General features: G+C 41.6%; 1 protein-coding gene across 1 annotated transcript in view; it reads right to left on the bottom strand.

Moving 5' to 3' along the window:
- Positions 1-27,429, bottom strand: part of CUNH10orf90 (chromosome unknown C10orf90 homolog) — a 74,557-nt gene that overhangs the window by 16,486 nt on the left and 30,642 nt on the right. Inside the window, exons 4-8 of the mRNA XM_035890419.1 lie at positions 24,326-24,420; positions 20,970-22,047; positions 6,352-6,642; positions 4,064-4,257; positions 2,921-3,119 (exon numbers count right to left, since the gene is read on the bottom strand). Coding sequence (XP_035746312.1) covers positions 2,921-3,119; positions 4,064-4,257; positions 6,352-6,642; positions 20,970-22,047; positions 24,326-24,420 — 1,857 coding nt within the window. The remainder of the gene's footprint in view (positions 1-2,920; positions 3,120-4,063; positions 4,258-6,351; positions 6,643-20,969; positions 22,048-24,325; positions 24,421-27,429) is intronic.

Here is a 27,429-nt window from a genome sequence, read left to right as displayed (position 1 = left end):
TGTTTGTGCTGATAAAAGCTCAAAGAGGGAATACTACTTAAAAAAAAAAAAGAATTCAAAAGCAGCTCCTGCTAGATCCAACTGAAATATGGGGGCACGGATGGGCCACGCACAGTGACAGAATAGGCTGGGACACTGCTGCCTGTGCCCGCAGCCTCCCTTGCACCAGTTTATAATATGAAATGGCATCCTGGGATCCCTGGGATTTTGATGTCCACTTCCCGTCTCGGTAAATGAAACTGTGCTTGCATGCCCTACCCGGACTACAGCTGCATTTTCTTTTCATTTTGCTTCTGTTTTCTAAAACATGAGACAAAGTCCTTACTTGCTTCAAAAGCACATTTTACATGCTAAAATGGCTTTTCCAGAGAATAATGACAACAGAAAATGATAGCTTCTCTGCCCTCCAGCTTTGGGGGCTGAGCAGGAGGGAAGGAGAAAGCTGTGACCCCCGTGCCCCCAGCAGAGGCGTCAGAAGGATACGGGCAGCCAGCGCCCTTGGTGAGCACGAGGGGGAAGCCCTCGCCTCCTCTGCAAGAGGGGCTGCAACTAGAAAAGTTTGGGAGCATCTGTAGGAAACAAAGCCCCCCCAGTCTGGGACTCATTTATGATACTAATCCTTCTGCACAGTGTCATCCACCAGGAGAAGTCCTAAAATATCAATTGTCAGGACTCAGAGCAAATTAAATATCTCAGTACACTCCTACAGCGCCCTCTGAACTGCAGCCTCCGCAGCTGTGCTTCATCAGGAATCTAGGATTTCCAATATTAATTACAGTCATGCTTAAATAATAGACATGTGCCATTTCTGTCATTATAAGAATATTAAGATCTCACAAACAGAAAATTACATGTGGCTACATGAAGGCGGATGAGTTACAGAAACTAAAGATTCCCTTTAGACAAATTTATCTTTAATGACCAACCACTAAAATAGGGAAATAGTAGTTTACTTGAATAATTAATGAATGGATTTCAATATTGTGCTTTTATTACTCATTAAACAAGCATAAAGATTAATCTTTAATTATAATTTAAGGAGAAATAGGTTTAACCTTTCGTTTTTCATTTCGTAAAGCATTTGCGGAGTGGTTTGGGGGACTTTCGAAGACGACCAAAAAAAGGGGGAGATATTTGCCACTTCTTCTAACATATAAGACAAACTCCTGACCTGTGCCACTGCCTGCTGGGAGGGCTTGCTGGCGCTGGCACAGAGCCCCCAACACCGCAGGGCAGCGTGGCCCTGAGAGATCTTAACCCAAGTAAATTAACTTGGATAACTGAAGTGGTGAATGAATTTTATCAACTCCTTAAAATACAATTCATGTTTTGTGCTTTGTTTACTTACGCTTGTATAGCTCTTAGTATAAAAATCATAGAATCCTAGAATCCTAGGTTGGAAGGGACCTTGAGGATCATCTGGCCTAACCTTTGTGGACAAGCGCACAGCCTAGTCAAGATGGCCCAGCACCCTGTCCAGCTGCATCCTGAACGTGTCCAGTGTGGCGGACTCAACCACTCCCCTGGGGAGATCATTCCAATGGGTGACTGTTCTTACAGTGAAAAATTTCCTTCTCATGTCCAATGGGAATCTTCTCAGGATTAACTTGTACCCATTACCCCTCGAGTTTTCCATGTGACTCCTTCTGAAAAGGGAGTCTCCATCTTCCTTGTAGCCACCCTTTAAATACTGGTACGTGGTGATGAGATCCTCTCTGAGCCTCCTTTTCCCAAGGCTGAATGAACCCAGCTCTCTCAGCCTGTCCTCAAAAACCCGTTACATATCTGATGTGAGGTGGACTCTGTCATAGCACAACAAATGGCACAGGGGTAGTGACAGATGTTGGTACTCCCCAGTGCAAAGCATTCTGAGAACCCCAAGATGGGGACTGTGCCCAGCTTTCCTGCACCCAGTCTCATTCCCTAGGGAGCAAAAAACATACATGTTTCCCAGTGTTGAGGACAACAGCGGTTTTCTTTCCTGCTTCCTCCAGGTGATCCATATAGTTGTTTAATGTTTCCAATTGATTTACTTTTCAGTAGAAAAATGTGGCTTCAAGCAGCCAGATTTAAAACCAAAGTGTAAAGAGGAATGCCAATCAATCAAATAAATCTTCTTCTTTAGTCAACCGAATTAAGTAACAGCCAGATGGCAATTCAAAAAAAAAAAAAAAAGAATTACAAAAGCAATTTGTTTAATATCTTGTGCCTAGATAATATTTACAGAGGTGCTATTGGGAGGCAGCTGCGAGGGAGCTTCTTGGAGAGAACAGTTTTACTCACTGGATATTGAGTCTGTTTACCACTAGGGTAATAAAACAACCTAATCAACTTGAATTAGGAAATCACAGGGTTTAGATGCATTGATTTAGCAGCCTTGCATACAGCTGCTGGGCAGGCAGGCGTTCTTTCACAGCTAGCTCACTGCTGAGTCCAGTGGCAAGTCCTCACCTGAAGCTGCTGAGAAGACTGGATTGGGACTCCTCTTCCCAAATCCCACCCGTCTCCCTACCTGTCACTTCTCTCCCCTAACTGTTTTTTCTGAGCTGTGAGAGGTATGAAATGCCATTTATTGCTGTCACCTCTACAACTAGCAGCAACTTGCATCATGCTGAAGAACACAACTGCATGCAACAACGACAAGAAGTCCACAGCGACAAGAAGTCCACAGCGACAAGAAGTCCCCAAGGGAGTCGTCTTCTGCTGCCACACACCACAGGAAACACCTCATCCTCACTAACCCATCTCTGTGCTTCAGAGACTTTGTCCTTTGAGCATTAGGACAGATGCTGGAGCGCTGGTGGGGTGAAACAGGAGCAGCGAGGTCTCGTGTTTTTTCACAAAGTTAATATGGAAATACTACGCCTGGCAAGATTTCAAAGCCAGCTGCAGAGCTGTTGCCAGTCACAATTCAACTTACCACTGAGCGGGTGAGGAACGGTGTATTGCTTTTTTTTGCTTGAGGTGGATGTTGAGGAAAGCTTGCGAACGAGCCCTCCTTGGTTGCTTGTGGGAGCATTGCCCTGCTGGGCTTTCCTCAGCTGGACCATGTGCTCCAGTCTCTTCAGCCTTTCTTGGGAACGAGAGATGAACTGAGGCTTATGGATTTCTAGTGCTTCCTAAGGGAAACAGAGAAAATGCTTCATTTTAAAAAAATTAAAAGGAAGGAAAAAAACCCGATGTGCATCTAACTGGGTTCGGTAAGAGGTTATCAATGCAAAGGGTTGCTCGTCTGCACGAAGTCAGCAAACTGCCCTCCTATCTGTCTTCACTTCCTTTTACTGTTCGAAAGCTGCCTCGGTGTGAAATGTCCAGATCAGACCAAGGAGAATTTCTGAAAAAAACCCTCCAACTGTCAGAAAACATATCCAAAAGGTTTTGAATTACATATTTTTATAAGTTATCCAAATTCAAGTTCTTGATGCTTTGCCTATTTCCTTCTCTCACCCCATCGCCGAAGCAGCTTGTCCCTGACAGTTCACAAACTTTCCTGTTTATTTAGATTGTCAGGCAGATCCAGAAAGGAAACACTTTCCAGTCGAAGGCTGCTTCAACATTTAGGAATGTCTTAGGAGAGAAGACAGGAGCAGAGATTGGTCTGCGACACGCGCCGAAGGGGAAGGCAGGACGGCACGTCTGCTGCTGGGGCTTGGTATCGCCCTGGGATCGTGTCTGTGCCTATGGATGCCGCTCGTGGTGCCGGACGTCATGGGAAATCTGTGAATCCCCAAACATTTACCATGTTCCTCTACACGATGGGGCTTAGAATGGGGAACTTTTACAACCAGACAACCAAGCAAGTCTTGGCAGCTGATGCAAGCTACCAAAACCTCACTGGAAAGGAGAAAAATCAAGGAAATGTGAACTTCTGCCCTCATCCGCTTCCCAGAGAGCAACCACCACCCATGAAAGCAAAAGAAGAAAAATGGAAAAAAAAATGGGGGGAAAAAACGGGGGGTGGGGAGAAACGGGGAGGGAAAAAACAGGGGGGGAAGGGAAATAAATAAATAAACAAACCAACCCACATATTAGCAACAACAATAACAACAAATTGATATTTTACCCGCAGCGTCTGTGGGGCTGGTGGAGTTTTCTCAGGCTGGGAGTCGGTTTCTGGCTGGGTGAGCGCGTCGTTTTTCTCACGAGGAACATCTGGCGAGCGAGCCGTGGATAGTGTTACCCTGCTGGCTCGCTCCTGCTTGTCCTCCCCCTTACGCTCCTTTATTTTGTCACTTGAACCACAGAATTCATAATCACCTTCGAGAGATTTAAAAGTTCATTAAGAGTGCATGGTTAATTTTTTATTGGGTTCTCCACCTCATTAGACATAGAGGGCGATTTCTGAAATAAGAATGCCAAGGTATTATTAATAGGCCTCATTAAGCAGAATAGATCAAATCTAATCATAGGTGCTACTCACTGCCCTGTGACACCCAGAGTATCTTTCACATTAAGCCAGACATCACATTGAAGCGTAATTAAACCGCTTGGATGCTTAGCTCCATTTGCTGGTATTCGCTTCCCAAAAAGCAAGACGCTGCTGTAACACCGTTGCATCGTGGAAGGCAAAGGATATCACGCTGCCACTTGTGGTTTGAGTTCATTTCAATTTTTTGCACGTATCGTAGGAAATAACAGATTGTTATGGACCTTAATCACATATCATTTCTCTTTGACCATCCTGAGACTTTCTTACGTCTCTTGTTATAATGCACTCTTGTTTTTTCTTTGCTGATAATACTGTTTGCTTTCTTTCATTTCTATGTATTCATCAGCCAGTGGAAAGACTCCATGAAAAAAAAAAAAATTAAAAAGTTTATTATGTGTTATAGCATATTATTACAAGAGCTGTCAATTCACAAAGTCCTCCATTGAGAAAAAAAGTTTATTTTCTACACTCTTAATTATGCTTTAAACTTTTAATTATGCTTTACTGCTCTATGACTGATACTCCCTGCACAAATTAGGTCCAAAAGAGGCTATGTGCTCAAAAATCAGAGTTGACAAGATTCTCATTTAGAGGACAGAATGAATCCAAAATAACAAAGGAACTTCAGAAGAGCGCCACATGAACTATTTTGAAAAAAAAAAATCACACTGGAGTACTTCTTCCTTGCCAAATAATTTGATTTCTAGAGCTAAATATCTGGGAATAAAGCCCATTACAATTTTATTTCAATTTTTGGTTACAATAAACTTAAAATATTTTCCTCTTTGTGACATATTGTACATATTATATTGTACTTAAAAAAAAATATTAAAATGATCTGTGTTGGGTACATTTGCCTTATAAAAGCCTGAACTGTATTTCCTCCCTAATACCGTTCTTGTTAACATTTTGGAAAAAACCCCTCGAAACCCGTGAACATGAAGTTAAACTCCTTGATAAGCCAGGTTTACAGAGGTGGTGATTAACTTTATCTTTGATAGGTCTCAGTGGATGCTTCACTTTTGCAAAACTAAGTCACTTCCAGTTAGCGAAATGGCCTGATTTAACTTCAGGCACTGAAAGCAGAACGTAGGCGTCTCTCCTCCAAACAGGTCTTGTGTTCAGTAGCTTTGTAGTCGCTAATGGAAGAGTTTTGCCTACCTGCCTATGAAAAATCTGTAAGAAACAATGCTTTTTTTCTAAAGGCTCTATGACCATTATAGCATTTCTAAGGTATTCTTGGAGTAAATTTCTCACAAACCTATTGACACTAAAGCCAAATTAATCTATAGGCTATCTCAGTTGTCATCTTCAAAGGCACCTTATGTACGAATACAGCTGCTTGTGTCATCTCCATTTAGGTATTTGAGTAAGTGTTGGAATGAAGGCATCCAAACAGGTGCTGAGCTAGAAGAAATTAGGTTTTACATGCTGAAACCTTGGTGATAATCAATTGTTAAAACTTGTTTCTTCTTTTTTTTCTTCATGATAATCTCTCCAAATGAATTATTTCATGCTATACCCACGTACCACATAGTTCAGGCTGTCGTGTCAAAAACCCCGAAGACTGCAGAAGTGAAAGAAAGGTATCAAAACAAGGTTGTGAAAATAGTCTCACTTCTGGTGTTTCTTGGTTGGACTGGGACTGCTTGACTCTGCAATTTTAATGTTTTTTCAAGATTTTCTTGAATCTACTTACAAAGTAAGCCTATCTTTCTCTATTTAATCTTGTTTTCTATTAACCATAGCAATGTATACAGTCAGATTAGCTGATTGATCTCTCACCAGATGACTCATGCTCAGCACTTAAAGCTGGACAAAAATGGGCTGACTTTCCATTATTTCATTTTTTTCTTTGAGACTGATCTCATCTTGTTATTGAAACCATATTCCTAACAACCACAGTAGGATTTGTACCTTACTTTTTAGGAGCTGGTTTTGCCTGCAAACATTTTCTTCCAAGAGGTTTCTCGATGAAGCCTTTCTGTTGCACATACTGTCGGAGACAAACATTTTTGGTTTCAGGACACCCTGTGCTTGGATCTCTTTGGATTTGGAGGTGCCTTTGGAGGGATCTCTCTTTTTTGATGAGCCATCAGTAGCAGCAATGATTGCCTTTCTGGATGCTGTATTGGGAAGAGAGCCAGAGGCCGTTGTGCTGCTCCTGTCCGTGGTGCATTGCTGCTTCTTGCTTCCCGACAGCATTTGTGTTCCTGTGAAAAACATAAAAAACAACCCCAAATTCTATAACACGGGAACATTTTTCTTCTCAGCCCTCTAATCCTCAAAATTTTTATTTCCTGCAAAACTGCTTTCAGTCGTATATTTTTAAAGTAACTGATACAGATTTTATCATGACTGCCATGCAGCTGTACTGCAACAAGATGATACTGATAAAAAAAATCACAGAGGATACTCTTCATAAAAATAAACTGCTTTTCTAAATAATTTAGATACTCTCTGATGGGCAGCGTGGAAGGAGCCAAGACACCTCTGACAAAAAGGTACGCTATGTGGCTTTTATCTCTTATTCACTTGAGAGGAACATTTTAGATTGGTTAAACCTGATCAAAATTATAGCTAGGGATCCACCGGTGGCTGTAATGAAAACTGAGGTCCCAAGTGGTTTGGGGATCAGGGTGCCTCAGAAGCAGCACCCGTTTCCAACATTTTTAATGCCCTGTGCAAAGCCACAGCAGGAACCAGCAGCAAAAAGGTCTGATTTGTACAAGATATGCTTTCCCCTGAAATTGTTTTGATGAGAAGGATGTTGCACAGCAGCTACAACCACAGGACCCTGCTATGTCAAAAGCAATAGAGCTAGCTGGGTAAACTCCGCGCTATACAAACCTTGAAGATGATTCAAGCTGACCACCGCTACTGCCAGCCAAACCCCAGAAAATTTGTCATGTAAGCACACAGAAGTGTCCATTTGCCAAGGTGCATTTTAGGCAGAGTTTTGGAGGGAGAAGGCATAGAATAGGAAAAAAAGAAAATCAGGAGATGAAATCCAAAGAATTAGGGTCAACATGGAAAGGGCACTGGGATCAACAAGGGGGAAGAAAGAAAGTGCAGATGGGAATTATTTTCTGTGCCTATAAACCATGCTGTAGTGGTTGTCCCTGGTAGGCAGGCACCCACATGGCCATGAAAACAGCATGACTCTGCTCTTCTTCTTTAATAATGTGCATAAATTTTCTACTGGCAGTCCTAGTCACAGACTGACTCAAGACCTAAAGATTTATGTGGAGGGAAATGACCAATAGCTATTAAAAAATTGGTGAAAGAAGGCAACTGAGAGATGTGGGAGGTACGAGGGAAAAAAACCCCAACTGGTTTCAGACCTAACCATAAAACCAAACAAACCAGGCAATGCTTGTCTCTTTGTCTGTTGTGGACATAACACATTTAATAAACTACTGGTGCTCCATGACAAACACTTTTTTAAAAGCAGCCACATAATTCTTTTCTCTGCTGACTCATTCTCAGCAGCTGCCCCTCTCCAAACGCTTCCTTCCAATGTCTTGGTTGAGGACAGAGGGAAGATTAAAAGTGGTTTTCTTCTTTGATCCAATCCACAAGGAAGGCCGAAACGCCACACCATGTTAGACACTTATCTCGTAGTCATTAAGTAAAATTCAACCCTGCAGTGCAGTGCGGGAAGTTTTGAATTCACTTTTCGAATCTTTAATCCACTTACAATTAGATGAGAAATATTCTTTGCCACAAAATTATGGTCCCCTACACATTCTAGTGATCTGGATGTTTCTTTTCAGTCACCCTGTATTTCTGGGGAAAGCAGAGATATTTGGGAACAGCAGCTAGTGTTTTTCCCTTTCCGTCCAGATCAGAAAGATTTTTAACATGTTTCTTCTGTAAACTCAACTGCCCATACAGGGAGGAGTCAACTTCTCAGGGGATCCTCCAGTGAGGGATCCCTGAAGATCAGCAGAGACAGAAAAATTAACTTTTTTCTAATTAAATCCATTGAGATAAATCCTGTCCTAAGCAATTTCACAGCCATACAGAAAATCCAGTCAAAGCAAGAAAGTGCACACAGAGCTCCCAAATTCTAGGCTAGCATCCAAGCTCTCCCTCTTCCCTCTGGTATAACTTGCTTGTCCCCCTTGCTTTTCACACACTGCAAATATTTGCCTTATCTTTTGTCAAAACCTAGCTCTCTTCTCAGATGAAGATCGTTTTGATGCAAATACTCTCAGCAAACTGGATAGACTCAACTCTGTGCACGCACCCAGTTGGAGCTTATGCACATGCAGCGATTTGTTCCTCCCTCCATTCCCTGACCGATCCTGTACCTGCAGTTTGAAGCTGTGTTTCTACAAATGTTTTATGACATATAGAGGGAAGAAACATTGGGACAGATTAATGGGGTCGTGGGCATCAAAGAGTGTTTGTGGGAAGAGGTAGAAAGCAGGAGCACAGTAGGAGAAGATGAAGAAAGCAGCAGGTAGCATTAAGTAACTGCAGAGCGGCGGCAAAGGAAGTCTTTTCACAAAGGCAGCCAAGATACTAGAAGGATAGAGGGGAAAAAAAAAAAAAAAAAAAAGAGGGCAGCTAAGCCACAGAAAGAACTTGAATGGAAAACAGATTATCTCTTTAAATCATCTTTTAAATTAAAATAGCTTACTGGCCAGGAGAAAACAGAGAGTAGAAGAAAGTGGAAAGGAGAAAAGAGTTTCTGATCATCCAAGGCAGCATCACAGTAAGAGATAATTTGCCTTCATATCAAGAAAATCAAGAAGCCTGTGTAACAAATACGTGTGTGGTGAAGGCAAACGGCTTCTTCACTGTGATTGTCAGACCGTTCAAATCACTGCTGTGTCCCCAGGAGAGGCTGTTTGCTATGGCTGGACATCGGTATCCGAAACTGCAGCACGAATCGTCAGGGTGGAGAAAATGGGCTGCAATGGCAAAATAAAACAGTGGAGACCACAGCGGGCAAAGGAGCTGTCTGCAGGTCACACCTCTCCTCTCTAACATCTTACAAGGTGGAGCTGAACAAATGAAAGAAGAGTTGCCCGGAGTATTCACGCTGGAGACAGCCTTCCCTTCTGCGCTGCACCCCTTCCCAGCTAAAAGAATTGCCACCAGTGGTATTTGGCTCATAAGGTCTGGGAATTCCCACAACTGTGATTGGAAAGAGAGAAAAGAAAGGTGTGAACAAAACTAGGAATGGGGTCTAAAATAAAAAAAGATGATGGATGCTTCTTAGCATTTTACGACAACAAAAGGATATCTAAGAAAGAATTAAAAAAAAAAACAAGATCCCTTAGGAATTTCAGGTATAAAACCACTGCATCCTTCTGCATGAAAAGTGTCTTCCATAGATCTTGTACTAATATTATAACTAAATCTTAATCCTTATTAAATTCACAGTATGGTGGGGATTTTTTTTTTTGGTAGTTAATTAAGGCAATAAGAAAAGGTGCACCTTGTTCTTGTCTAACATCAAAGGCAATCAGAATAATAACGGAGCCAATTTGGTAAATTCTTTCCTCAGAGTCCCTCTTGAATTAACCTTTCAATTCCAAAGGTACACGCAGGCGCAGTCAGTCCCCAGGAAAACCCAGCAAAGCAAACCAGACATGGTCTCCAAAGATCAACTCCCTTATCCGCAAAGCAGCTGTCTATTGCCTTTGCTGACGAATGCAGATGCAAATGATATTTAGAAAAAAAAAAAAAACAAAAACCAAAACTAAAAAGGCAGAGGTACTTAAAAGTAAGATCACAGAGTTCCACTCTGTACATTCTGGATCCGTTTTTAATATACTGTGTGGAGAATTAGGACTGTTACTCTCATTAAGACTATCTGGAATTGTATATCTAAATCCCCATGCACCAAACTTGAAATATATATGCCCCTCTGAGAATAGCTAGAATTGCAACTGGATGACTAGCAATATATGTTTTTTCTATTATCCCAGCTGAAGAAAGACTTTAGAACTAATGAACAGAGACATGCAAGTGTAATGCTTTGGGAGGTGCAGGAGAAGAAAACTCGAAGCAACAGAAAGCAGAATGACTCCGTTAATACCATTCAGCAAATACAGATCCTAGTTGTAAAAGTTCAGCTGCTTAGAGGAGAAAAAGGACCAAAATCATAATTGCATTCGGAGAAAAGTCATTTTTCCCTACGCAAGAAAAAGACAACAGTTCAATTTTTAAATAATGACTTAGTGAAAACCATATGATAATGGAGGAGTTAAAAATATTCTGTGAAGCCAAGGGTAGGTTTTCAAAAGCTCTTTTTTTTTTTTAAAAAAAAAAAAAAAAGAAACTTTGATCTCCCAGTAAAATGAGTATATTGTTTTACTGTAAAGTATCTTTTTACATTTTTCTCCCTCTCCCTTCGGGGGGTTTTGCTAACAGGAAGTAACCCTGCCTTACAGCAGGTTAAGCTTGCCTTTCCTTGAAACACGGACAGTTCGGGCCAACATACTCTTTTCCATTGTTACACCTTTTTTTTTTTTTTCCTTTTCATTTTACAGCGGGACAATGCAGCTTTTCATACGTTCGTATAACACTCTTCCTAGCGCTTCAGCCTGGGGTTTTTGACAATTCATGACAAAGTGCTGCTTTGAAATTGGCCAAAGTTCATTTTTACAGACGCAGAGCTACAAATCCTCCATGACCACCAAGCAAGCCTGACAAGAGGCGGCCAGGGAAGGAGACACACAGCGCTGATTCACTGTGTGTCATTAATGAGATCAGACATCACCACGGTAGGTAGGCTTTACATTACAGACCACCTGCTTGTGGGTTTTTTTTGTTTTGTTTTGTTTTTTTTTTAATTTAATAAAAGCTCCATGCCCTGGGATGCTGAGCTCTCCCAGACCTCCGTGATGGGAGCTGACGCTGCCAATATCCCAAGCAGAGAGGAGCAGCAATTAACGTTCCTTAAATGTAAGAAACTTCTACCTTCCTTGAGATTTAGACCCAGGCATACGTAGGTGCAGGTTGTACAGAGCCCACATGTCCCTCAAGCGGGCAAGCAGTGATCCATAATCCAAATCAAGACTCCAGCCTCCTGATGACAAAGACTGATGACTCAATTCCTATCATGAATCAAGTATTACCCCTGCTAAGCCATACAATCTTAGATATAAGTAAACAGACCGCATCATCTCAACAGCCTGGTAACACAGAAAAATGGAAACGTTGAGAGCAATGACAATATTATTAGTTATTTCAGTGTTTGTCAAGAGATGGAAGATAGGACAGATAATTTATTGTTCAGATCACTGCCAAGGAAAAGGCATCACTTTTAATCAGTCAACAAGCTGCAGTCAGCAAGATGCTACAAAATTCAGACATTTTTACTAAAATTTCTGCTGACCAGCAGCGAGACCAATGTCCCTAACCACCTTTTGATGTTTGTCAGATGAGTCGTTTGCAAGAGGCAGTGTCAGATGCTGTTCAGCATTAGCATCCATGGAAACTTTCTAAATTGCAAAAAATCCGGACGGTAACATAGCTCTGCCCATGCTCCCTCATCAAAATGTAATGCTTAACGAGGTCTAGGATTTACCTTTCAGTAAAAACCTGGGGCTGGATCCTGAGAAACAGGGCTGGGCCACAGCCTCAGGTCTCTGCCAGAACTGTCAAGACCCAACGTCGAGGCAACTTTGCAAGCTTGAACCGAGCGAATCAGCCAGACTGCTACTCCCGATGAACGTGTTATTGTACCTACACTAACACTTCTTCAGACTGCCCTGCCTGGTGAGGATAAGATTGAATTATCACAGCTAATATCATTAACACCTCAAGCTAAAAGTCTAGATTAAAAAAAAAAAAAATCTCTAACAAAAAAGGTTGGTTTTTTTCTAGCTAGCTCTTTTGGTTTTGTGTTGGGTTTTTTTTAAGTGACGTTGACAGCTATGGATGCATTTCTTAGAAAGAAGATTATTTCTTTTTGCAAAAGCTAATATTTGACTGTAGAAAGTTCCAATCATTTAAAAGAGAAAGCTTATCAAGTGTACCTAAAAGCTATTAGACGTCAAACCTATAATCAGTCCAAAGTAGGAAGAACCTCTTCATGTCAAGAAACAGCTTGTTTACAGAAGGCTTTTGGCAAAATTAGAGTGTAGTCCAACACTTGGCTTCAGAGCAAACAATCCCATAACGCAGCTAATCAACGGCACCTAACAATAACTCCCTCTGTGGTGGCTGCCAATTTATTTTCCTCAAAACACATTGCAAATAATTAATCGATCATCTCTCTTGGTGTTAAATAAGGGAACGGCACTTATTTCAGGGAGCAAATGGGCAGCAACGAGCTGCTCAGGACAGGATGTGACCCACTGACTGCGCACGGAGAGGCTTGGTGGAACAAGGGTGCAATGACTGCCCCAGCAAAAAGGAAACGTTCCTGCCTGGCACCTGCAGGAGATCATCTTACACTCTGAGTCACGAGAGCGTATTATTGCCGCAGAATATTTTAGTGGTCAGGAAATAATCCACCCACATGAATTGATTCGACTACTTGCACCAGTGAGTTCCCAATACCCAGCTGGTCGAGAATAGCGTTTGTATATTTTGCTAACATTTCTCCCCTTTGCTTCCTATGTGCTGGGACAGGATAAAAGGAAAAATATTCCCTTTTCATTAAACCTTTCATAATTTGGAGGTTGGTCAAGCACCTGGTAATTATTTTCTCATTGAAGATAATCAGTCTTAGATTTTAGACTCCTGCCTGGAAGCATCATTGTTTTTCTTGTCATGCCTTTTTGGCCATGCTATACCAAAGCTGTGTCTTTAACAAACCCAACACTCCCAGGCAACCGGTCCTTAGACTGAGAGGATCTCTGTTCATATTGTTAAGAACCGTGGAAATGGTTACTGAAAATACTTTGAAATTTCCTGCCGTACTTCTGAGACATTCTCTGTAACATCCACGTAACAAACCCGCAGAGTTAGACACCCATGTTTGCATTTCAAGGATGTCAGGCTGGAAGCTATCAGGCCCTATTGTAGTGACTCAAGGAGTAATCTGATGCAGTGTGACTTTAAAAAAAAAAGTATTCGGGATGATTCAGAACATTTAAATGGTGATTTGCAGGGTAAGAAATGTATCGGCCACTTGGTATTCTCATCATGTCAAAGACACCTAGTTGTTCAGCTCTTTCTGATAATTTACCGCAGCCAGGCTGAGCCAAGTACTCATTTCACAGACTGCAGAAGAGTTGCTCCCAGTTTAAACCCAGTGTGAGTAAGGGGAAAATGAGGCCCTTCACTCCAGTGGCACAACGCAGTCACTGAATCCACATAGCCCCTCTCTTTCTCTTAATCATTATTTTAATGATTCTAGTATTCAGTCCTCCACTGCTCTCCCTGAGTGCTAACGAGTTACTTGCCCCCTCCAGAGTCTTTCACTTCAAATTCTCTTGCATTTTTACCATCTCTGACAGCTCAAGATAGAAATGTCCACCCCGAACAAGATGGAAAACAGTGGAAAAAAATCAAACCCTTAAATTTCACATGCTAGAACAAGGAAAACTGAACTTTAATTTGGATCCTAAGCAGACGATACGATCATCTTTGGGAAAATAATTCTAACCTCTCAGTTTCACTCATAGAAATGCTGTCCATAACATCATTAGCAGGGCAGACATCCTTCTGTATTCCAGGGAAATGATGGCCTTTCTATCCAACAGGTTCATTGCTATGCCCCGTAGTATAAAACTGAGCCTTTAATCTGCAAAAGGCATGCTTCCTGAAGGTGGGGAGCTCCTTCAACTCCAGTCAAATTATTTTGTGGTTGTGCCCATAAACAAGTGAAAACAAACAAACCCCCCCACAAAAAAAAAAAAAAACCAAATCCAAACCATGCCCCCAACTACCCATGGCTGCTTGTTGCCTAAAACTGCAGAGAAATTGTTAAAGAACAAGGAGCTCCATAGAAAAATACGAGTGCTTTAATCACAGCCAGGGTCACTGTGTGACATTACAGTGCCACCGAATCACCAGTGCCACCATTGAAAACCAGCCTAGGGGCAGTTTTGGCTTACACAGCCTTGAGCATCATCTCCCTCTTGCTTACATCTGTCGCCTGTGACCTCCAAAGATAACTATGCATCCACGTGACAGGGCAGAAGGCCACATCACTCTTCTGAGTCCCATAGTTTTTCTAAATAAGAGAAGTAAGAAAGAATACCCCTCCACATTGATCTCTTGCTTCTCCTTTTATGTCTGATGAGCATCATCACCTCTTCTTTCGTCACACCAGATGATGGGGAAACTGGCAGCAGGTATTTGAAACAAGGAGCAAAACTCCATAAACGTAAAAGGTCCCCACAGAGAAGAGGAGGCATCCCTTTGCTTCTAAAAAAAGCTCCAAGAGAAAGAGAGGCAGCTCCTATTGCCCATCACACATGTTCAGGTCTGTCTCGAAGGCTGGCAGCATCTTCCAGAGTCACTCATGACTGAGGACTGCCAGTTTCTCACCAAGTTTCCAACATCTGCAAGGACAGAGTCCTCAATTTCCCAGCATCTCATACAGTACATGAAGGTTGCATTGCAGTGTGACACAGACCCAATGACACAAAGCATCTAGACTAAGGAAAATTGACAACCTCCTCCATTTTAAATTTATACCAGATGAAGTGAAACATCAAAGGAGGTCCTTTTAATGGGCTTTTTGGCATGTGGTCCTTTGTTCTTAACAAGTCAGCACCAGCTGCTATGTCCATAATGCCAAGTCAGTAACATCCCTGGCCAGGTTCTCAGCTGATGTAAATCAATGTCACTCCTCTGAAGGCAGATACTTCTATTGGTTGACATCAGCTGAAGGTTTGGCTCCTCATGCTTAGCAGGTGCAAGCTAAAGTAAAATCTTCTGTGCCATATTTCACATTTCTCCTGTCTTCACCATCACTACTGCTGTATACATTCCCAGGCTGGAGAGTTAATTAACGTCAGCTGTAGCTACTCAAGTTCCTATACAATAAATTCCACATTGTAAGGAACAGCTTTCTTCTAATTATAACGTGTTCATGTAAAAAAAAAATATATATATTTCCCTCCCGCCCCTCCCAATCTTGTTGTCTGGGTTATTGTGTGGTGACTTTCCCATAAAAAGAAGATGAGGTGAGAACACCACATCGGCTGTATTCATTCATTGCAACATTTCAAATACTATTTAGTAATCGAAATAAATACTCCTTCAGTCTTAAGATTGCCTACAGTAGCCCATCCTGATTACCATAAGTAATTTTAAAGGTGACCTACAAATATTTTCTTGATATACAAATGTCTCAAGTACCAGACTTCGGGTACCTTTGGACCAGGACTCTGGCTTTGCAGGTAGCAGCGTATCAAAATCCCACAGCACCAACTGTTCTGATTTTACACCAATAAAAGTGTGTGTGTATGTGTATATATATACACACACACACGCACAAAAATAATTGAAACAACTCTTGAAACAAATTAAAGTCTAGTTATTTACCCCTTAGTAAACAGATGTGCTGCCAGCTCCAGCGCTTGTTAATAAAACTCCTGCTTAAGAAGGAAACAGAAGCCTATCATCATCTGGGGCCATTCAACACCCCAAAAGCCCAGATCCTATTTCAGGTTGCTTTAATTAAGTAAATTATGCTTTCAAGTCACCTGCCAATCTCTTTAGGAAAAAGTATAAGCAACTGCAATACCAGCTCTCTGACCTGCCTTGTACACTGATTTAAATGTGTTCTTCTTCCCTTCTTGAGTGTTTCATTCCTGAATTCCGCAGGAGAAGGGACGCCGGCAGCACAGCCCCCCTGGACACCCCCTGAGCCCGGGCTGGCTCCCAGCCCCGGCGCTTACTGCCGCCCACGCTCAGACCCGCAGTCACAACCATCACCACTGTGTCATGTTCACCTTCCATTGCCGAGTCACGCATACCTCACAATCCTGGTTTCCCTACTTGTGGGTAGTTTACATATGAAAGAGATTCATGAGATTCCCTTTTGTTGCCTCCCCCTCCGCCCCCCAACCCTCCTTGCACATCCTCCACATCTTCTGTATCCCAGCGTAGGGCTGCGGGAGCCAGCACAGCACCTACCATATAAACCGGATTTACATTTCTCTCCACCTCAGCTGCTCCTTCATAACTCTGCACAGCAGTTTTGGGCATGACAACAAAAGAAAAACAAAACTATAAAATATTATAAAAGCTGCTGTGTTAGCAGAAATTATTTCAGTTTATAATGTAGCTGACCTCTGTGAAGGTCATCAGGCATCAAGGCATTTATGATTATCTAAGATTAAACATGATTTTAGATGTTGTCATTTATAATCTTTCATAGTAAGGTGATTATATTGTTTAATCAAGAGGTCAAAAGGAATTTAAAGTTGTCCTATTTTATTCTCGTTGCCCCTTTTTAATAATTCAGCATAGAACCCAGTAGGTAATATATTGTAAAGATGGATGGAATACTAGATATTCACATGGAATATATTCTTCCTGAAAGGTAGGCGAAGAAATTAAGATTAAAAATGCTCCTGTCTTCAGCAGAAACAAGACTAATTTTTTCATTTTTAACTTACCTTGTATTTATGAGACATCAGCCACAGACAGTAAAGGAAATTGCAGCATTCACCTAAAAGCAGCGTTAGCAAGTTCTGACAGCTTGTTAAAAGCCATGACCGAAGGCAGGGTGATGCACATCGATCACCTGTGACAAGGACCTCATGGAGCTTGGCTTGGGCTTACCCTTGGTCGTATCTCTGAGGTGGGTCACGTGGCTTTCAGTGGGCCATTTCCCATTAAATGGCACATGTTCCTTAAGTTGCCCAAGGGATTTAAATGCCGGCTACTCGTTACAAATAAACACAATGATGTCCGACGACTCTCATGTCTGATGACTTCATGTGTAACACGGATTTCCCAGGACTTACAGTCCAATTTCTTGCCAGATAATGGAAGTAAAATACCCAAAGCAACAGAGTCAGTAGACAATACAGTCCGTAGCGGTGAAACCACAAGATCATATTCCATCCTTGGGATGCTATAGCATGAAATATGGCTTTGAATGCTGCATCTGAGAGATTTGGATTTCTAAGTATAATTACCATCCATGAGCATAGCCCAAGATTTACATTTCATGAATATGCCTAAAATATCCTTTTCATGTGTGACACATTGTGAAAATACATACCCCTGGAGATTATCTGTACCAAGCCCCGGCTGTTTTATCCAGGTCCACGTAAAGCCAAGGCTTGAACACTTGGATTTGAACATGAAATAGTATGAGTAATACTATAAGTAGAGTCATCATTACTTTAGTGAAGCCACACAAAAAAAATTAGAAAAAAAAAAAAGACACTCCAAAGAGGCCATGACTCAACCGGCCCTATAGGAAATAGCAAACCTGGCCCCAGTACCTGTAAAGCAGAGAAGCATTTGGGCACTCACTCCGCTTCAGATCTTACTAAGGCAGCCTATACCTCCTGGAAACTACATTTACAGATTTCATACAGAAAAGTCTAGCTTCAAAAGTAATTTTTCTTTTTCTTTTTTTTTTTTTTTTTTGCCATGGTGATATTATTACCACTTGTATTTCTGCTGGCAGGAAGGTATTGCCTACAGCTGCAAACTAATATAAACTCAAACTTTCTGGGTCATCACAAATGTGACGGACAAAGTGCTCTCCGCAGTTCCTTCGTCTGTAAGATAACTATGTTAAAGTATTAACACGGTGTCAAAAATTGTTCGCTGCCCCTTCTTTACCCCTTCTTCCTTCTTTTTAAACATTTAATTTCACAACTATTTCATTGCATAAACATACAGCAGACCAAAGCTTAATGTGAATGGATTCAAGCTAGTAAACAGTGGAGGAGAAAATGTCTAAAAAAAATGGGAATCTGTAATGGTATAAAGGACTTTGCTGATGGGGTAGTTTTTTCTGTGCTTGTAAAGCAGCATCCTTCAATACAGGACTTGTAATTTTGAGCTGTATACACAGAAGTGCCACAGCAAAAAGCAGAAAGGCAACCGTGTCCCGTTATAACTTTCTTTAGATATTTAAAACTAGTCCAGGGAAAAAAAAAAACCCAAACATATAACAGGCTGTAGGGCTGTACCAGATTTCTACCAGAACAGAGTATTGGACCCAAGAGATCACTCCTCTCCTTCACTTCACCCATTTTCAGAACTAAAGGGAACTCACTTTTTCACTTTCTCCCAGGTTAAAATCATACCAATTGCCTTTCATTTTAATGAGCAGCATAGATGTCTCATGCATTTAACCAGGTTTCTTGTGATTTGTCACATTTAATGGCTGGCGGCTATGTAAGAGCTCATTACTTTGGGGATCCTGGTGAGAAAGACTGTTGTTTTGACGCATAATTCTGGCTGTTTGTAAAAATTTCACACAGGAAAGTGGCAATAGGCTGATAAACACCTTCTTATATATTACAAAGGGTCTGAGCAAGAGAAATATATATCTTTACATTCTACATTATTGCTTACACAAAAGGTGGAAGCAGTTAAAAAGGTAACACTTCCCATGTTTATTTACATCTGTATTCTTGCGTATACAAATGGTGGAAATCGTTTTTCAAAACCCAGTGTTTCTTCCTTGGTTACCTCACATTTCTTCTTTTTAGTAAAACTGTGGAACCATGAGCAGTGTCTTATTTCACTTTCTAATTCCTTCTAGTAAAAGTGGTTCTTCCATGACCACTGCTGCATTACGAAGCCCAGGGAAATCTCAATATTATTCTTTGTTTTGTGGTATATCACAGAGAGACCTTAGACCTAGGTGTTGAACAAAACCTCGAATGCATAGTACTTTCCATAGAAGCTTCAGGAGGACATTTGTATTTGTAGTTAGGATGGTACACAATGAAATCCAAAGCTGAAACACTTAATTTGCTGATGTCAGCCAGTGTAAGGGCCTCCCCAGCCCTCACCCCTTTACATTTCTTCCTGACATTAGCACTGGATGGCATCTTCCCTCTCCCACTCCCTGCTGTGCCATCTCCCCTTCAACAACAGACAATCATAGAATCATAGAATGTTTTGGGTGGGAAGGGACCCCCAGAGGTCACCCAGCCCAACCCCCCCTGCAGGGACCAGGGACACCTTGAACCACATCAGGTTGCTCACAGCCCCATCCAACCTGGTCTTGAATGTTCCCAGGGATGGGGCCTCCACCCCCTCTCTGGGCAACCTGTTCCAGTGTTTCACCACCCTAAAGAATGCAATGGCAGCGGTGGGATTCGAACTCACGCCCCCGAAGAGACTGGACCTTGATTACACTTATAAACATAAAGAAATATTTTATCTCAGGCTTTCTTCAGCAGGCAACCTGAGGGGTGCTTCATCCCGCAGACCTGAACAGCTTTCATTTAAGGGCCTGACTCTGGAATTACCGACAACGCCGGTTTCTCTGTGGAAAATCGTGGCTCTGTGATAATTTTCTGCAAGGTTAGAAGAGGAGGGCTGTGAATAGCGCCTTCTCACTGTTTGCACCCTGACAACTGCAAGAGCAGTCCCACCGATTTCAGGCATGAGAAAGCAAGTGCAGCAGTAACAGCAAGATGCAAAGGGACGGTGCAGCCTGGGTTTTGTACCTTGTCCAGCCCATGAGACAGCACAGAACTTCTCATCTTTCTCTTTTTTTCCATTTGCACACTGGGAAGATGAAGGTACAAATGAATCTTAGGAAGTAGCTTATGTTCATATACTGACCCTTAGATCAACAAGGCCGTATAAGAACAAGGTAATTGCAATTAAATGTAGCCCAAGGTCGCAGGGTACATGGGGGACAAGTTTTAACCTTAGTGGTTTTGGTACAAACCAGACTCACTCATTGACATTCTTCCCATCCACACTCCCTTCCTGGAGAGTCAATAAACTCAGCTGTGGTTATTCAAGTGCACTGTAAAATAGCTGCTCCAGCCCAGCGCAGCAGACGCTATACCGCTCTGTGCGCCAAGCAATCCCCACGGTACCTTTCCCTTTCCCAAGAGCAATGTTGCAAGGAAAATTTTATGTTTGCAAAATGCTTGGAGATGCTTGAAACAAATGTGTTAAAGATTTTCAAACCATTTACCTGGAGCCATTTAGTTATAAAGGTCTGGGCTTATTACTATAGCTTTCCAAATAAAAGCTGAAAACTATCATTTTTAATCACAAGGGGCACAAAACCAAGCTCAGCGCAGCCATCTCCTCCTTAATCTCACACCTTGAAATTCAGCCCTTATACAAAGAAAGACCTAATTATTTTCAGGGGCTAAGCACTTGCATGTTGCTGGAAGAAAAAAAATAAATTAGTTATACATGGTTAAAAAGAGAGGTTTAGTGCAGAAAGCACAAGCAGAGTTTTCTCTATCATCTGATGAGCCGCATGCACCACTAGCATGGCAAATATATTCATGGTAGTCCTGGAAGTGAAAACGTCTGGGTTGTGCTCTGGCTCGCTGTGCCTTTGCCGAAGCAAAGATTACTATTATCTGCTCACACAAAATCATTGTGGTGGGTCTGTTCCAGCCTGAACCTCTGCTCCACCAGACTGAGGTTTATGGAAAATACTTACCTGCCTCATCACTTGAATTAGGAAGCTGGAGAGCGTATGTAGCGTGAGAGCTGCCAGATTGCTTATCCTCATCTTTCTGTGTTGTTACTGCGTTATTAGGTCCTCTGGGTACATCCGCAAATGCTGGAAGTTCAGAGACAAAGACACTTTGCAAAGGGTATTTGCTACCCAAATAGCCTTCATTTGTTGTCTCTCTATTAATTGCATTCTTTTCTGTTAAGTCTGCACTCCAGCTTGATCTGAGTGGAGTCTTGTTTTCTCCTAGGAGCTTTGTCTTAAATATCTCCTCTATTGGCTCTCCATTAGCTATGCCATCTACTCCATCTGCTGTTAATCTTGACGAACTGCAATTTATATTGAAGGACAACGCTGATCTATGAATTTTTTGGCATTTAATTCGGCGTTGGTCAATGCACACATTGAGTGACTTGTCTAAGTAATAGATGGTATTTGGACACTGCTGAGAAACCTGAAGGTGGACACATGAGATGAATGAAGGTGGTACTTTCCCATCACTGCTTTGAAGACTCATGCCATTCTCCTTGTTTCCAGGGTCAAAAATCCGCTTTTGTGGCTCTTCACCTAACTGTAAGCAAGATTCAGAAATCTTTAATGGAGACGCATTTTGGTTTGTGTGGCCCGGCGGAGGCCAGCGATGGAGGGCAGCAGGGACTTTGCTCAAGGTGGGGGACACAGCGTTGGGTTCTTGCATAGTCCCAGCTCCACACGCTGGGTTGCTGGAGCCTGCAGCAACCCGCCTCGCTGTAACAGTTATGGAGGCAAACCCTTTCTGCCAGTTTTGACACTGTTTTCCCTCTGTGATGGGAGAGTTTGATGGAGAGGTGGTGTCATCTAAAGACGCTTGAATTTCTAATCTGCTGGGAGGTACCATAAATGCTCTATTAATTTTGACTGAACCATGGTTAGCCAGAGATTGCTTCATGTGATAAGCACTGGGCTGGGGGATCATGGACTGCACAGGCGAAGCAGGCCAATTTTCTTTCAGTTTATTCTCATCAATCATCTGCAAAATGACTATCGGTGAAATCAATTTTGTATTTTGTGATGACAGAGATTCCTGCAAATGAAAAGATTCAGATTATCAACATATGCTATCATAATATATGTAAGCGTTTCTCATCTACCATCTATCACACTGGACAGTTTTGTTCGAGATTTCTTGTTAACTTTCTATTCATCCTAACATTCTGTCATTTAAAAACACGCACTCTTGAAATCAGTTCTGAATTGTCTGGGAGACTTCAATGAAAACCTTATCGCTCTGGTGCAAAATAATATTAAAATTAAGAACGCATATTCCGTACACATATATCTTCAGTATTTAACCCATTGTCACAGTTGGGATTTGTGGCTGCTGTGTTCCTTTAAAAATAGACTTGACAAAGGCAGCTGCCAGTTTCAGACTCTAAACTGCTCTTTCATGATGGTCTGTTGGAATTTAAAATGCATTTAAATATATTATGGATCATTAGCCTGAAGGTCCACATGTGCCATCACACTCTGCAGAGGACATGTGGGCACGAGCGTCATGACTGCTCTACAACCTCACCAGTTACAAGCATGGAAATTCTTCTCCATGATCCCTCCCACAAAAGTGATATAATTTCCTATAAGGGCATTTGGGTTCTGGGTATTATTTTAATTAGTTAGTTTCCTCCTGCTTATCATTACTTGGTGGCACCTATCAATGATGTAAAAACACATATGTCCAAGACTGATTGACAGTGGCCCAGATTAATTTTCCCATCCATGACAGTAATCATCTATCTTGATAGACTGTACATTACTTCACTTAGCATGATAAAGGAGGTTCTTTTACACTAAAGCTATCCAACATAGAGTAAACCTGAGTTTAAAATCTCCTGCTGTTATTATCCACACGGCTGGTCACATAAGTCACATGCAATAAAGCATCTGGCCTAATCTCACTGCTGCTGTAAATTGGTTGATTAGGTTGCTCCTGCCCTGTGTTCCTAGATCTCCCAGTCCTAATAGAAAAAAACCCCACTAAATTGGCATGCAAATTCTGAGGATTAACTCCATAATGAAAGCTCAGACAAGTTCATTCGGGGTTTAGGTGCCATTTGCTAGCTGTACTGCTCCTGCTTGTTAAGAATTCATCTCAGTCATATCTAGGTGTCTATCATCTGATAATCAATGCCAGTACTTGACAAGTATTTCACAAAACATAATATTCTCCTTCCTCGAGGAAAACTATGTGAGCGACAGAGTTGGGACCTCCCAGGTGCCACAGTCATCCTTCTCAGGGCTGGGTGCCAGAGACGGGACCCTGCACCAAAGCCCATGGGGAAAACCATTCCTGCGCTCCTGTTCCCCATGCATGGCAACAACACAGAAAACAGGCTCCTTTGTAACTCTTGGGAAGGCTGGTTTGGGAACCCAAATAAAGAGAGTTAGATCAAGAGTTTATTAACGAGGTGAAACACCAGGTAAATTTTATCAACTCTTTAAACCAGCTGCCTGTGCTTTTGACAATTCAATAATTTCACAGCCCCAGGGAAAGCATTTTCTTCCATCTTTGTTTCTTTCAGTATTTTTAACAACATTTGCCTCGTATTTTCTGCATTGCATTTACTTCTACCTACGGGTTCAAGACCTTTGCATGCTTTCCAAAACTCTTGACTTCACCAAGAGTTCTACAGGGCACCAAAGAACACTGTTGCTTGAAATACTTTATTTTGGATGCATTTCTCATGCTCCAGGAGTCAATTTGACATTTATTTCTTCTGTTAAGGGCTGCACAGCTAGAGACATCCTGCAAGAGTCCAAAGGCATGTCAAAAATGCTCCTGATTAGCTTCAAACTCATGCACCAGTATTTTAAATAATTTGCTTTTCCTTTTTCTGCTTGGGTATATGTATTATTCCCTCCTCCCAACCTTTAGCAAAGAGATGGATCTTTAAGGTTTGACCAGCTGATCCTGTGCTTGTTGGGAGCTTTCAAGCTTCGCTGCTTCTTGTGAAAAAAAAAATGCACTTACGCAAAGTAATTGTGGTGAACTGAAAACCTCAGGCTTTATCTTGAGAACATCTGAGACAGAGTGTACTGATATTTGGGATACCACTTGATTTAGTCTCCTGAGGTGTTTTTAACAACTTTTTTTCCCCCACAAAACATGCAATTTTTTCCCCCCCTCACCAAGAGCACATTGAATCACAACGTCTAGCCATCATTTTATTTGGCTTTTCTGCTGCCTAAGCTAAGCCTAGCTAAACAAAACCAAGTCCAAATACATTGCTCAGCAATCAGCAATTGTTTTTTAAACCTGAATGCATTCTGCTGACTGCTATCTAAACATAATTTATTTATTTTACCTTGGTAGAGCTTGATTTTCTTTCCACAGTGCTCTCCCATTGAAGGCCTGTGCACGTCCTCCGACCGTCAGAGCCCCATCGCTTTTGTGCCACTCCTGGGGGAAAAAATGCCGAGAAAGTAACATTATTTTTAGTGTCCTGGAGGCGATGAGTTTAAAAATGTGGATTTAAAGGGAGTGCAAGCGTGAGGAAAAGAGCTACCGTAAATGATCTGATTGCCCTGGGATCTGGTTATCAGAGAGATCCTATTTCTCCCTCTTCCCAGGAGAGTCACTTGAAACACCCCTGGGATCCTGTTGCAAAGATGCGTTGGTGGACAGTCTCAGAATGTGTTCAGGGCTGATCCAAAGCTTGAATATCTCTGCTTTTAATTTCTGTGGCTTCAGGCATAAGTGTGGAGGAATTGGGGAAGATGGGAAACGCGGATTTCAACAAATGTCACTTTTGTGTAGTCTGCAGAACCGGGAGCGCAAATGAGCGCACTGATGGGCAAGATGCTGGGAGTCGATTTCATTTGAACTAAGTCACCTTCGCATTTAAAGAGCCACAGTAATTTTAAATAATAGTCACAAATTCTATTACATCACATCTTTTCTAGTTCAGTGAGAACTATTACATCAGTCTTTGATTTTGTCATCTTTTGTTTTCCGTGAGTGCTAACCTGTCTGCAGCTTTTTACACAGAGCTAATTTCCACTTAATACAGAGTCTGGGCTATCGCAATGCATCACGTCTGCTGTCAACAGTTTTGCCAGAAATTATGTTACTTTCCATTTTGTAATAAGCATCCAAAATTAATTTACAAAAATTCGCTCTTTGGACTGAAATCTCTGACATTACTGGCTGTTGGTTTATAGCAACAAGTCACCCCACTGGTAAGACTTTTTTTTCCCTTCACTTATCTTGCCACAGAAGTCGATAATTTTTTACTAAGCAGAATTTCAGTTTACTTGTAACGTTATATTAGCAAAGGCATATAAATCAGCTCCACTTTAAGAAACGTTCATTAAATCATGTCCACCATAGCAGGCTTCGTGGCTTCATCTTCTTGCGTGCAGCTAAGGAGTAGAAGGGAATTTAGGTATCAAGTCTACCCCCTGTCAAGAGATCTCCTTGAGTCCCACCACGGAACAGCAATCACCGAACACGAGCAGGATGTTTGATGAGCCTTCTGCTTTAATACAGTATGCTAAGGTACACTTCAATACTTGACTTGCACAGCTCCAAGATGCCAATGCCACTGGGTATATTCATAGCTGGCATGATAAAAAGAAGCTTGCTTTTGTCATTGAGCAGAAGAAGGTCCTGAGCAACGGAGAAAACAGCTGGACTCATTAGCCACAGTATGGAAAAAAAAAGAATCCAGAAAATAGCCAGAGCAGAAGGCCACTACACATTATTTGGCAAAGAAATAACACACTGTTGCAATCAATGACAATGCAATGAACCTGATCTAGCACAGGATCATGGTAACTGCTGGCACAAAACACAGGCGAGATGCCCTCAGAGCCTGCTCCTCACCCTGTTGCAGTACACAGTGAGAAGGAGGTGCTGAGCTTTCAGTGAAGGACACCATCCAGCTGTGTTCACAAGCAGTGGGATGGGGGAACTGCTGGGTGAGCCATACAGAAAGGTTATTTTCAGGGTATCAGTACCCTCATGAGTTACCCACAAATACCATCATGAAGAAGACCTGCTACATATACTGTCTTATTTACTTTTTAAAACAACTAACAACTTGCAGAGAATGATAAAGAAAAAATTCTTGAATTGGATTAAGGAAAGACCTCAAAAAATTTAAAGGTTTGATAAAAAACAGGTCTATAATTAAAGCTACAACTACATTATCAATATTTTCCTCAAATGTTTTACAGTAAGAAAATCACAGTTGTCTCAGATTGAGCTGGAAAGCTACAACAGGAGAACATCAACTTGTGAATGTCAACCAGCGCACAAGGAAATCCAGAAGGCTGGCTGGAGATAAATCAGATCCAGACAGGCCTGTTTTGCCAGATGGCCTTTCATGAATTTCATTCAAATGTATTTTCAGCACAAGGGAAAGACTGAGTACTACATGGTCAATCAAAAACAAGTTGTCAAAGTCCACACAGTAGATTACATACAATATCTAAGTTATTGTTATCAAAGTAACCTCTAGTGATTAGCAATAATCTGTAGGTAGGACCTTCCAATTTCACACAGATCCCTTGGAACAGATTAGTTAATACCTGCTTGTTAAACCTTAAAAAGTAGCTGTTTCTGGAGCAGGAGAGATAGGAGAAAGTGAGGTGGGAGGAAGAAGAGGAGGAAATATTTATTTTCTTTGCTAAATCATCCAGAGTGGAATTTTGCACCATACCCTGTGCAATGATATTCTTGTATTATTATTATTGAACGCCTATCATTGGAAAACACTCAAACTTTTGGCAAGTCATTTAATCTAGTTGCTGAAATAGATTAAATGGCATTGGTGGCAAAAGCTCTGGTATTTTTTATGATATTATTAAATCTATTCTTGGAAGCTTCACGTTTGTTAATTCATGTCAACAGAACAAGAAAAAAAAAAACCAAACCCAAACCTTTAATAAGAGCTTGAATCTGTGTTTGAAACAAAGGCACTTCAGGGAGCACAAGGGTTTAGCTGAGATCTGTCACACACAGAGTTTTCATACAAATTCTCATTGCTGACAAAACACATTGCACTGTAACTTTTGTTACACAATGAAATGCAAAGTTCAGTTTTTCCCTGGTGCGAGAGCATGAAAGAAATGGCATTTCAAGTACTTTCCATCTCTGTGGGGAGTATGAGAAACATTTCTGATTTGAAATCCTGAGGATTTTTTTAACCTCCTCAGACCTTCCCTTCCCACCATGACCCACCTCTCCAGCTTGCAAACGGGAGATGCGATGAGGAATAGGGGAGCAGTTGCTGGCATATGAACTTTGTCCTATTACATCTTCACTCTTTTTGGTTTTTTTCCCCGCAAATACTGTTTGTTGAACCAAATGATATGCTCCTTGGCAAGGCATCTGGACATCCGGCTACAGACCAGGGTTTTCCTAATTACGGAGTGCAGCTGGAACCGATTCTCCCAGTCTCGAGTG

Source organism: Egretta garzetta, unplaced genomic scaffold (genome assembly GCF_000687185.1).
Source record: "Egretta garzetta isolate BGI_Z169 unplaced genomic scaffold, ASM68718v1 scaffold152, whole genome shotgun sequence".
In the NCBI taxonomy this organism is placed as follows: Eukaryota; Metazoa; Chordata; class Aves; order Pelecaniformes; family Ardeidae; genus Egretta; species Egretta garzetta.
Note: the sequence above shows the minus strand (reverse complement) of the source record. Positions and strands in the feature narration are given on the sequence as shown.